At 40.5% G+C, this 13,046-nt stretch overlaps 1 protein-coding gene across 5 annotated transcripts in view; it reads left to right on the forward strand.

The window, feature by feature from the left end:
- Window positions 1-13,046, forward strand: part of ppp1r9a (protein phosphatase 1, regulatory subunit 9A) — a 59,079-nt gene that overhangs the window by 34,791 nt on the left and 11,242 nt on the right. For all 5 annotated transcript variants that reach the window (XM_072676106.1, XM_072676108.1, XM_072676109.1 and 2 more), the window contains exons 7-11: window positions 4,648-4,800; window positions 5,306-5,359; window positions 7,006-7,235; window positions 8,582-8,678; window positions 10,103-10,250. In XM_072676106.1, coding sequence (XP_072532207.1) covers window positions 4,648-4,800; window positions 5,306-5,359; window positions 7,006-7,235; window positions 8,582-8,678; window positions 10,103-10,250 — 682 coding nt within the window. The remainder of the gene's footprint in view (window positions 1-4,647; window positions 4,801-5,305; window positions 5,360-7,005; window positions 7,236-8,581; window positions 8,679-10,102; window positions 10,251-13,046) is intronic.

Consider the following 13,046-nt stretch of genomic DNA (forward strand, 5'->3'; position numbering starts at 1 on the left):
GTTCCATAAAGAATCATTATTGTAAAATAGATGTAAATTCAGACCTTGAAAGTGTTAAAGAGCCTTTTCATCCACTTCTTTAATAATTTAAAAGGTTATTCAGGCACCTCTCTTTTACAAAATCCTTTCTTATAGACCCAAAAATGGTTATTTTTGTAGGACCTTTATTATTAAGAGAGCATCACAGAGGTCAAACACAGTTGATGATTAGTTCTGGCTTGCAGATGGCAACCCTCCCATCCCAACTCATCCCAAAGATGTTCAGAGGTGCTTCATTACTGCAGAGGACATTACGACAGCCCAGTGCAGGAACGCTTTACACCACTCTAGCCAATGCTTGGCATTGCACACAGTGATATTGGGCTTATATGCGGCAGTCTCAGAGCATCCCATTTTACTGCCAGTACTTTTCCATGGAGATAGTCTAACATGTGTGCCTGTAATGAATGTGCCTTAAATAGCTCAGATATTTCATTAGAAGATGTGCATAGCTGGCCTGTACTGCATATTGCTTATCTATCATGATTATAACATAAACCTTCCTGATACTGATATCACTTCAGTGTGGAAACTAGCCCTATGATCAATCATAATGTATTGTTACTGATTGTCGTCCTCCATAGTGAATAACCACACCAGTGCTTGCTCCGGTTGGCCTATCATTGGCTTGTAGCCTCCAATCAGCCATCTTTCCTTTTCCAGGACGCCTAACGTTATTTTGTAGCCTTCAGTCAGCATTAGCTTTAGCTTTGCCTATGAGCAATTCTTCTTTCTCTGGTCGACCTAGCATTACATTCTAATCTCTGGTCAGCCATTATTCACCTAGTGTTAGCTTGTAGCTTCCAGGCAGCCATTCTCCATTCTCCCGGGTGCCTAGTGTTAGCTTTTTGCATTTTCAGCCTTACTTCCATATTCTCCCAATGTAGCTGTTGCGTTAAGCCTCAAAAGGCTCTTGCTAGTAAAAGGTAAAGGTAAAGGTGCACGTATTTGTCACTGTACACTGTACAGCGAAATGTGTCCTCCGCATTTAACCCATCTGGTAGTGAACACACATTCACACACACACATGTGTTAGGGGCAGTGAGTACACACACACACCCAGAGCGGTGGGCAGCCAACTCCAGCGCCCGGGGAGCAGAGAGGGTAAAGGGCCTTGCTCAAGGACCCAACAGTGGCAACTTGCCGAGCCCGGGAATCGAACCCACAACCCTGTTATCGATATCCTGGCGCTCTAACCGCTGAGCCACCACTGCCCCGGATGGGTGCATATAAAATCTAAAATAAAATAATAAAAATATAAAATATAATAAAATAAAATAAAATAAAATTTACTTTTAGCCTCTGTTCCACCATTCTCCCTCTCCTGGGGCGCCTAGTGTTATTTTTTTAGCCTTCAGTCAGCCAATTGTAATGTTAGCTTTTAGCCTCCAGTCAGACATTCTCCTTTCTCTGCTTGGCCTAGCGTTAGCTTGTAGCCTCCAATCGCCCATTTTTCCTTTCTCCAGTCTGCCACGAACAAGCCTGCACATATTAAAAAGGCTACTGGCAAGCATTTTCAGTTGATGGATGTATGTGTGTGTGTGTGTGTGTGAGCCTGGCTGAGAGCTCTCTGGGATGTGGATTAGCAGCTCAGAGTAAGCAGCTCCACCAGCTGCCAGTCGGTACAGTGAACGAGTGACCGGCCTGACCAGGCGGGGCCTCCCAGAGTATACACTAGGTGTAAGGACATTGGGGACTGGATTGGAAAGGCTGACTGCTGGCTGCTTTGGAGAGAGATTGCATTGCTGCACTCAGGGAACGTAGCGTCCCACAAGTGCACAAATCACCTTTCAGCTTTCTATGAGCAATGAGATAATCAAGTGTGAGTAGGCTGGGTGACACAGTGACTAATTAAATGTGACTGTGCATAAGGAACTAACTGCCCTCCTGAGCAGGACGGCTTGTGGCTTTGTCTCTGTTCGGGGGTGTGTGTAAGTGTATCCCATATAGCAAAAATGATGAAACTTGAAGGAAATTTCACAATATGCAGCAGGGCTGGTGATGTTGATAACATTCAGTATAATGACATTTCCTTTAGTTTGTTACAGTTTGATGGTGTCAGATGATATTTGAGTTTGCATTAAAAAGTTTAATAAATAAACCAAAACATAGCTTATTTTGGCTGGACGGTTTGTTGTGAGTTTTGCATATAATTTTGCATATAGCAATGTCATTTTATAGAAACCACAAGACATCCTCAGAGGTATTGTGAAGTCTGTGTCTCATTGGTGTAGAGCATTTTTATGGCATGAGGGGGACTTGGGACATGACATACACTGTATACTGTCTAACATTAGAAGCACTGACAGGGTAACATTAATAACTTTATCTTGTTAGAAGGACCTGTCAAAGAGTAGGATATGTTGGGTACCAGGGTGAACAGTCAGTTCTAAAAGTTGATTGTTGTGTTGGAAGCAGGAAAAATGGGCCAGCTAAATCTGAACCACTTTGACAAGGGTAGGTCTTCTGTCTTAAAATTCCCTCAATCTCAATCCGATCGAGCATCTCTAGAATGTGCTATACAAACAAATGTGATCCATGGAGGCCCCACCTCACAACATACAGGACTTAAGAGGATCTACTGCTGACATCTTAATGGCAAAACATTAGAAGGAACATTTATATTGTTAAAGAACATTTACATCCACATCACAAAACATTTAAAATGTAATGTAAAATGTAGAAAATACCAAGGTAAATTCTGTTGTAAATAGTGTAATATTGGTAAGAGGTTCTATATAAATTAAACATTCATATTATTTTTTATAATTTTTATTAATTGCAAAGAAAAGTACTGGATGTTTAGAGTGTAGGATTCACAGATTCTTAATAACTGGTTGTTTAATCTCATTGGTTTAGAGCTGTTTTGGTGGCATGAGGGGGACTTGCACAGTACATTTAATCTTATGGCTGATCGGTGTCTGTCCAAAAGTATCTGGACACGATTTTTAATAGTAATTTGTAATTTTGCTTACATCCTTATAGAAAAGCATTAGTAATATAATGGGATGCTGTAATGCACATGAGCATAAGCTCAACATGCCCAATGCCAAGACAGCCCCTTAGTTTTAGGTTAAGGAGCAGTAAAACAGATTTTTGTGATTGTGGAAGAAATGTTGGATCTGAGTCTACAAACTACACACTGGAATAGTGTAAACCTGGGTGAGTAAAGTGCAGAAAACAGAATAAAAAGGTTAAAACAATAGAGGTATGGCTGTTATCCTTTACAAAAAAGAGACCCTAAAACTGAAAAAGTATTAAATCAATAATTATGTTATGAAGAACATTTATTATCAGAAGAACATTAAAATGAAATTATAAGAAGCTCATTATGCCCCCACCCCCTTTTATTTAAGTTATTATTATTAATTGCAAAAATACAGTTGATGCTATGCACTGGTTGAGTGTATGTTTTACAGGCCCTTTATTAACCGGTTGTTCACTTCTGTTCTTCTGTTCTAATGATATCCACAGTTCACTCAGAAAAGCATACAGTGAAGTCATTTATCACAGTAATTCCTAATATCATATTGCCCACCCCCGGTTTCTCTCTCGTTAAAACTCCTCCATGTGAGAAACAGAAGGGAGAGAAAGGAGAAATGGAGTTGGAGATACAATTAGAGCCCTGGTTAGAGTTGCAGGATAGGATCAGGGCATTGAACAGCCCCCTGCCAAGGCAGATCATTCGATCAGGAGGGAAGGCCTCCCAGCGAGCAGCCATGCCTGCAACTAGATCTGAGCAGCAGCCAAGTGGAACCAGCCTGCCCACATATCCATCCACCTATCCATTCCTTGCTCTCACTCTTCTCCGCTCTGGCAGGCTCACAGCAGACCTCCCGCTTCTTTCTCAGACTCAATTTTCACACAGAAATTGAAGGCAAACCAAGGATTTGGCCTAATGGTAATGATACAGAATTATGCTGTACATGGTGTCAGACAGGTTTTGCACTGCTGAATCTGTCCATGTCAGTCCTACAGTCTTGATAGTGTGTAGGTGAAATGTATAGTCTGATATAAAGCCCGTATCAAAGACACTGTGTCAAGACAGGTGCTGAAATACAAAAACCTGAATAATACTGATGTCTTTTCTACTGCAAATGTGTACTTCTAAATGACCAGTATACTAACTTAAAGCAACATTATGTAACATTTTTACCTTGACTTTACTTTGATGCTTCACCAACGTCAAATAGGGAGAATAATGATCCTGCCTTTGCACTATGAGCATTAGACCATGCACAAGAACTGCATATCATTGTGTAACCCAAGTCATGTTTGTGACTTTACTATAGTCGTTTTTTTTTTAAGATTTTGTAGAGTACCACTGGGTTCTGTTTTAGGGCCTATGGAAATTCTACATTGTACAAAACCATGGCAAAAATACTGTGTGAAATACTGGAAACCCATGGGTTCATGTGTACCAAAGTTGAAAGAACATGATTGATAACAGATTCATCAAAAATGAAATTTTCCAAGGATGTGTTTTTATAAAAAAAAAGCTGTTTTAATAAAAAAACACTGAAAACAGCATTTAGTGCAAAATAAAAGACAAGTGATGATGTTTTACTTACCTGTGTTACTGAGCTTCCTGTTGTGTGTTTGTGCCAGACGGGAGAGTACGCCACAGATGAGGAGGAAGAGGTGGGGCCAGCTGTGACGGACCGAGATGTGACCATTGAGGTTTTTGATTTGCCCGAAAACGAGGACATTATCTCGCCATCTGAGCTGGACGCCACCAAGCTGTACCAGAAATTCCGAGAGGTGTGCCACCAAATCTGCTGACAGCAGCGCAGTGCTCTTAGATTAAAGGATCAAGCTGGTGCTGAGGGAGTTCGTAAAGGGGCTGTGTCTTATCTGACATTACATATACAGAGCTCTGTAAAGTCACCGTACAAACAGAGCTCAAACTCCATTCATATGCAGTAAACCTTCAAGTGTTCCTTGTTCCCTTTCCTCAGAGACTGATTTTAAAGACGTTTTCACACACAATCACATTCTGACCCATTCTTCAGTGCTACGCTTCTTACAGCTCAGGGTGTAGATGTGCTGCCTTACTTTTGATATCGAGTGCTCTCTCTCACTCTCTCTCCCTCCCTCTTTTACCTCCCTTGGTACATCTCTCGCTCTCCCTCTCTTTTTTTCCTCTCCTCAGTCTCCTGGTATGTCAGAGAGTACGGAGAACAGTGCAGGGCTGTGGAGGAACTCTTTCTGTTTCTTCTGTCACCTTCTCTTTATTTACTCTCTCGCTCTCTCTTTCGGTCAACAGCTACAGATCAAACACAGTGTCACTGAGGCTGAGATCCAGAAGCTCAAGAACAAGGTAGGAGCTATTGATTGCTATGTAATCTTCTGAGACAATAACATTTAAAATATTGGTGCTGCCAGAATAAATCTTGTATCTCCAAAATGCAGCAAGAGTTTCTTGCGGGTAATGGAAGACCATAGACCACTGAAGTCATGTCATCGTTTTGTAGTCGTCACCATATTTATTTCTCACAGAATGTGGTCATTTTTTGACCAAGCATAGGCAAAACAATATGTTCAGAACCCTATATGTGTTATTCTGTGTACATTTTTCTACTGTTCATCACTGGATCCTCTGAATTACAAGGTTGTTTAATAGCTGTAACACTAATATTGCTACATACAAACCATTTTCAGTCTGGTCATGTTGAGCAGTGTGGTCTGAGTGCAGGTCAACCTGTACGGCTTGTCAAAGCAAGCTAAGAAGGGAGAGCTCTATTGTGTTTCAGGGAGTATTAGATAAAAAAGCATCCAGCTCAACACATGCTTCTGCTGGTAACTGGTTTCAGATGAACTAAGCTCGTCCTTGATGGTCAGGATGGAAAGCTGATCACCCAGGTGAAAACATACCCTATGCTGGTAAGCAAGCTGGTTCAGCAGTTTAGCTCCTGATCTTGCACAGCATATGATTGCATTTAAGTTAGATGGTTTAGCTGGTCTGTCAGTGAACTTGCCAATGCCACTCGACTACCACATTTGCGAAGCGAGTTGATAGTGCGATTGCTGGTGTAATGGCATAAATTCAGTGCACAGTAGCATTAGCTTACAGATAGCAATATTCACATTTTGATGCTTTAACGACCTTGTAATTCAGAGGATGCCGTGATGTACAGGAGAAAAATGTGCAAAGAACAAAATGTACAGGTTCTGTACATATTTATCCACATAACACAATATCCACAAGAGCTACAGAATGACCCATGACTTCAGTGATCTGTTGCTGTGTTTGAAACTGTGTCCTGTTCTTCTCCTACATGTGAGAATCCAGATCGAGCATATATAGAGGAACAGGGAACAAACAACACCATGAATTATGGGTATTTCCTTGTGTGCTAGTGGTCATCATTTGTACACTACTTATTGCAGTGCATTTTGGGATTGTGCACTGAAAAGTCAAAATGGCAAAACCTAAGAAGTGCACTATATAGTGAACAGGGCAAAGTTTCGGACGCAACTCAAGTTTATTGGTTCTTTCACCATAAAGCAAATGAAAAGGAAAACACAAACACATTGTCAAGGGAAATAAAATATTAATATACACCAATCTCTGAAGGTCTTTTCTGTATGTGTATTCACTTTTCAGCAGTTTTTATGTTTGTTTTGTACGGTCAGGTTTAGAGACTGTCACAAGGCAGTATTTAGTAACAGTCTGAGGCAGGAAGTGCTGACTGCAGGCTAGGCCCATTTCCTTACTTCTGGACATTTCTACAGATGTCTTATCTTGTTTTTATCTCTCACCTTATCTCTTTCTGATGAGAATGTTTGGCTGTACTTCTTCATAGCTTACACTGCTTTAAAACTCTGAATTGTGGCCTTTTAGTTAAATTTTATATATCTCTCTGGTTATAGACTTTTCATCCTCCTTATATATTCTTAAATATTCTATATATTAGGGCATATACTAATTAATAATAATACTAATAGTAATACTTTTTACTCTAGCTGGCAGCAGTGGAGAAGGAGAAAGCACGCTGGGAGCGTGAGAAGAGCCAGCTAAAGCAGAGCATCGAGGACAATAAAGAGAGAATGCTGAAGCTGGAGAGTTACTGGATCGAGGCTCAGACGCTCTGCCACACAGTAAACGAGCACCTGAAGGAGGCACAAAATCAGTACCAGGCCCTGGAGAAGAAGTACAACAAGGCCAAGAAACTTATCAAGGACTTCCAGCAGAAGTGAGTTCATCAGCACAGGTTGGGGAAGTTTTGTCCTTTTCTAGGTCACCAGGCTTCACCTGGTTACAGTTGCAGTTGCATCATTAGATGTTATTAAACAAAGACATGCTCTGAATGAGTCCATAAAGTACTGAAAGGTTGTTAGCATTAGTATTAGCAGAACTGGTGTTGGTATTAAAGGTGCCAAAGACTGCATTTATGGAGTATTCTAGTTTGTTTTTTGATAGTAAGTATGTGACTTTGGTTGGGGTGAAAATGCTCAGATGCAGTTTTACAACCCTGTTTTTTCCTCAGAAAAACAGAACATGCTAATTTTACTTTTACAGTGAGCTTATGGGGGGAAAAAAACACAATAAGCTCTGCTTTGATTGGCTGGTTGGTGGGACCAGCAATGATGACAGAAGCTGCATATTATGGCATAGTTTTAAATCTGTAACAAAAACAACCTAATTATCCTAATCCTAACCTAATTATCATAGAGTCTTAGCGGATAGTGTTGTTGTGTCCATTCAGCACAATGTGCTGTTAGCAAACTGAAGAGACTGTAGCTGTGTCAGCTTTTTGCTGTATCCCCATTCACATACCTAGGGTTTTTACTGGTAAAAAAGGTCAAAAACTTTCTTTGCGGGCTCATTATTTAAAATATAGTTTGACATTGTAGGGCCCCTTTAACATTAGTGCCAACAGACAGTGGAAAAAAAAATATTGAAGATGAACATTGTTGAGCCTAACATTGTTTGTTTTTTTGTTTTTTTGCTGTACTTTTAGTGGTGAAATGAAGAGCAGCAGTAATAAGAATAACTTTAGATGACCAGAAAATAAATGAAACTGCACAGGCACTGTAATTTGAGAATGCTCCAACCCACAGATATATAAAGGACGTGTGCTGGAGCACTGCTGAGACAGTGTGAGCTGATCTTTATGGTCATGCCTATCACAACTGTTTTCCTCCTATACAGCTTGACTGGCTTTAATTGCCATACCCCTTGGGGCGACATTGCAAAAGCAAACTCACTGTAATGGCAGCACTTGGCGGGCGTGAATAAAAGAACTCATTTCGGCAGCAAAGAACAGGAGGAAGGGGAGGTTTGGGTACTGTAACACTCCCTAGGCTTGTGCCCTTGATGGAACCGGTTTTGGTGTGTACGTGAGAGTCTGCCCTTCTTGTTTTTTGGCCTGATGAAATAGGAAGAGTTCAGTGTCTGCCTAAGCCTGTTACAATAGCTCTGCTCAGGTTGCTTCAGTACACACCACACACACACACACACACACACACACACACACACACACACACAATTAAAGGCCTGACTTTTTTTCATAAAGTGTGTGTGTATCTTGTCCGTCAGAGAGGTGGAGTTTGCTCAGAGGGAGGAGGCAGAGAAGAAGAAACTGGAGGAAGTGGAAAAGGCTCATTTAGCTGAGATACAGGGGCTGCAAGTGAGGGTAATTATCATCACAATCGCATACACATTTGTAGATACACACCCACACACCTGTTTGTTGTTATATAATGTCGGGAAGTGGAATCGTACCAGTACCATGTAACTACCAGTATATAAAAAGAGGTTTCTAAGCGTTACATTAAGCCTAGCCCTCACCTTAACCATATACTATATAAAAATGAGGACACCCCTTAACATAACATTTTTTAACATATTTAAACATCTGAGCATTTGATCTTCATTTAAGAATTATTGAGAGATGGATAAACTGCATAAATGAAGAAAGAAAACATTTATAGCTATTCGAAAAAAAACTAACATTTGTAACAGGTGCAGAACATCAGCTGCAGATGATTAGAGCATGGTTAGAGAGGATTCTGGAGGAGCCTGTCTTATTTAAACCTCAGACATTTAGTTTGGTCTGCTCTTAATTATTTGAGTGTGTGGTAAAGATCACCATGGCCAGATCCAAAGAGCTCTCTGAGGCCTTCAAAAAGAAGGTCTGCAATGTTCTTTTTGAAGGCCTCAGAGAGCTCTTTGGATCTGGCCATGGTGATCTTTACCACTCACTCCAACAATTAAGAGCAGACCAAACTAAATGTCTGCAGATGAGTCTAGGAAAGAATTTAAAAAGATCTCAGAACAAATAGAAATCAGCCGTTCCACTCTCTGCAAAATAATTGCTAGTGGAGAACATTTCAAACAAACCAGGTCAGGCCGTCCTAGCAAATTTAGCCCAATAGCAGATTGCGAGATCTCCAACAGTCCTATGGTGTCATCAGCTGTGGTAAGAGCTACCTTAAGATCCAGTGATGTTAAAGTACAGCGTCTGCCATCAGAAAGAGAAAACCTGCACAAGTTTGATTTTCATTGGAGGTGTGCAAGGAGGAAAAAAAACATCAGGGCATCTCTTCCGTCTCTCAATATTGTTTAAATAAAGATCAAATGTCCATGTGTTTAAAAATGTTAAAAAGACCCAGATTTTACATTTTCCTATCCTATTTTTTACATCACTATAGTTTAAGTCATTTATATCACTATGCAACTATATAAAAATATTCATGTCAGCTGAATTATAAAGCACTTTGCAAAGTCAGGACTAACTTGAAAAGGTGCAGTATCCTAACCATTCTAGGTTAAGATACTGTCTTAAAATCTGGCTAGTTTCCTTATCAGATTTTTATTCTGAAAATGTACAACAAAAATGAAACAAACCTCTTTGTCAGATTAACACCATTTATCCTCCATTAGAATTCTGTCCTCACATAGTTTTGTCCCATGAAGAGTTGAGGATTATTTTTTTTTTTTTTAAATAACTCTCAGTTTAATTCCAATACTGACCAGAGGAGGGTGCTGACAGTCAAACTGTAAATAACGGAAGGGTATGAGGCACCAGTGACATTTACACCTTTTTATTCCTGGCAGATTGCAACACTGGAATCTGAGTTGATGCAGCTGATGAAACAAAATGGTATCCAGGTAAACAACAACAACAACAGCGCAGAGAGCCGTGCTCAGCTGAACGAGAGACTGGCTGCCCTCCAGTGTCCTGGGAGACGCGTCCCTGGAGGAGGTGAGCGACAAGCGCGCACAGTCCATTTCAGGCTTCACCTCAACAATGTGACTCATTTCAGTAATTATCATCACCTCTGTATTCCGCAGACATGCTTTAGCCAGGACATCATATACACACACACACACACACACACACACACACACACACACACACACACACACACAGAGAGACACACCTACACAAGACATTTAATAAAATACATGGTGTCTGCTTTCTAAAAGGTCTGTAGTGAAAGAGTGTGATGAAGACTGTGGGTCATATATAAGCATTATCTTCAGTGTGACAAGGACAAATGTGAATGCTGTGAGTGACTGGCAGCTCTATCATTAGTCTCCATTAGAGCCAGCTCTTCATGTGAATATGTTTAGTGAAATGTGATTGACTCTCTGAAAGCTGTATCTACCTTCGGCTAATAAATGGCCTTCTCACTGATAACCATACTTGTCAGGTTTCTAGGTTTCAGTTAGAAATAGGCAAGCTTAAAATCTTACAAATGAATGGGAAAAGCAAGATGTCTGCCCCATTTAATGGGTTCAGTCAGGAGTGTCAAAGTGGGTGGTATTTCAAAAAGAATAGGAATTCATGCAGTTACAGAAAACTATCCAATTGGACTATGTGAAACATAAGGAAGCCCGGATGCTGAACGATGCTGAAAAGTTGCACTCTACAGTAGACCACTTCACTGGTGACTGCCAACACCATACATTAACAACGTTAATTAAAGTGGATTTGTATAGGTTTCCTGAGTAGAACAGCCGTTCACTCGTTGGTTGTCTAATCAGGGCAAAGCAGGTTCAGTCCTTAGTGATGCCCCAGCCATCCGTGGCTGCGGGTCCAAGAGATTTTAATTGTCTCACTCTTTCTGGGATGGCCTCCATTGCTCCCATGACTCAGCATGATGCTGAGGGCTTCTATTAGCTGACCTAACATAATTGGCAGTTAGTGTTCTGCTCCAGGCCCGTTCAGCTGTCCTATGATGTTGTGTTAGCGGCTGTTTGAAAAGAAGCAGTTGGGTGACACATCCTCATGTCTCAGAGGAAGCACATTCTATCCTTCAGTCTTCAGGGAGTGAATTGAAAATGACTAAAATGAGAGAAAAAGTGGGGGACCGGAGTGGTATTTTATAACACTACACTATATTTTGTTACCCAAAAAAAGCAGAACAACAATTTGCTTGTTATATAGTTAATATATCGTACATAAACATTTGTTTTCTCATTAGATGATGGGTGGGTTTAGGGTAAATCTCTGGCCTCAGACCATGGTCACATCTTGGGCAACCCTGTTTTAAAGCATATTTTACATCAAGGAGCCCAACCATGATCTGCTTGCCCTGTAGAGTTTCCATTCAGGAGAGAAACATCTGGAGAGCCACTTAAAAGGCTTAGCCATTTGGCCTAGCCATCTTATTATCAGCCTGTTCATTTGTTTTCCCCATAATACAGTTAATACATGTTGACATATAGACATATTGGTCAGTTTTACTTGTTTTTGTACAATTTGTGTTCAAGTAACCTCTCTAATAAGCTTGCAGAACAGCTGTGTGAGTGAGTGGCTAGTGTTATTTTTAATTGCCACTTATAGAATGACTGAATAAAAGCAAAAGCTAGATGGTGGGGTAAAGAAACAGTAAGCTTACCTTACAGCTTGCCTCATGGTTAAAGATGGGGTTTATTTACTGGTTGTGCTTTATAATATGGTCTTTTATTGTAGGCCTGTGTGTCATATATAACTATAAACTGTGAGCATTGTAAACTGTGCTGTGCTATTTGTATTATTAAACTGCATTATGCTGTAGACTTGACTATTATCCGGTAGTTAGAAACTGCCATGGGAGCCAACAAACATGAGTAATGCTGACCTAAACTAAACTGTAAAGAGAAGAATGCCATTCATTGCCATTGTGTTTGTGGCAAATCCATTATGGCATGCATTTGTGTTCAACAGGGCCTTTATGGTCATCATACTGATTATGCAGTAGTTTAGTACAGCACTACACAGTAATATATATATATATATATATATATATATATATATATATATATATATATATATATATATATATATAGCACCTATGTTTGCACAGCGGTTAATACAGATCCACACTTTTGTCTCTCTTTGACCCTCAGTCCCACATCAGTAATCGAATTTAAAAGGTCTGGGTGTAGCCTCGTTTGTCCATTTTGGGCTGTAATTATTTCGGTTAGGCTGCTCTCTATTTCCCATCATGACCCAGAGTTTTGTAATGGGCACTGTGGCCCAGGAAATGGTGCCACTCAGAGCCTGCCATAATAACGGATAAAAGTGGACTGTGCTGGAATACTGATTGAGGCACGTTGTGACTGAATAAGTCGGTTTATATGCTAGTTCAGCAGCGGGTTTGGAAATGGGTGCGGTCAGAGTTCACAGGTCTTGTAGATGGAGCTTTTGCTGCTTTACAACGAATGGGATACTATTTAATTTCATACACTGTCTCTGGCAGTAACATATAGATGCAGGATGGGGGTCAAAAACTTCTAAAAATTAAGGGGATTAATGGGCCTGTTTAAGATTTCCCTGCTCCGACACAGCAACTAAACCTGATATTTAACTGGTTAAGTTAACAAGACAAGGCAACCATATTGACCATTTGTGATAGACACAAATGGAATTTAGCTTCCGCTTTTATTCCATCCGTGCAGTGAATACACACATACACACCAGCGAAACACACACAGTGGACAGTGAGCATGCGTGCCTGGAGTGGTGGGCAGCCATCGCTGTAGCGCACGAGGAGCAGAGAGGGTGAAGGGC

This window comes from Salminus brasiliensis, chromosome 3 (genome assembly GCF_030463535.1).
Source record: "Salminus brasiliensis chromosome 3, fSalBra1.hap2, whole genome shotgun sequence".
In the NCBI taxonomy this organism is placed as follows: Eukaryota; Metazoa; Chordata; class Actinopteri; order Characiformes; family Bryconidae; genus Salminus; species Salminus brasiliensis.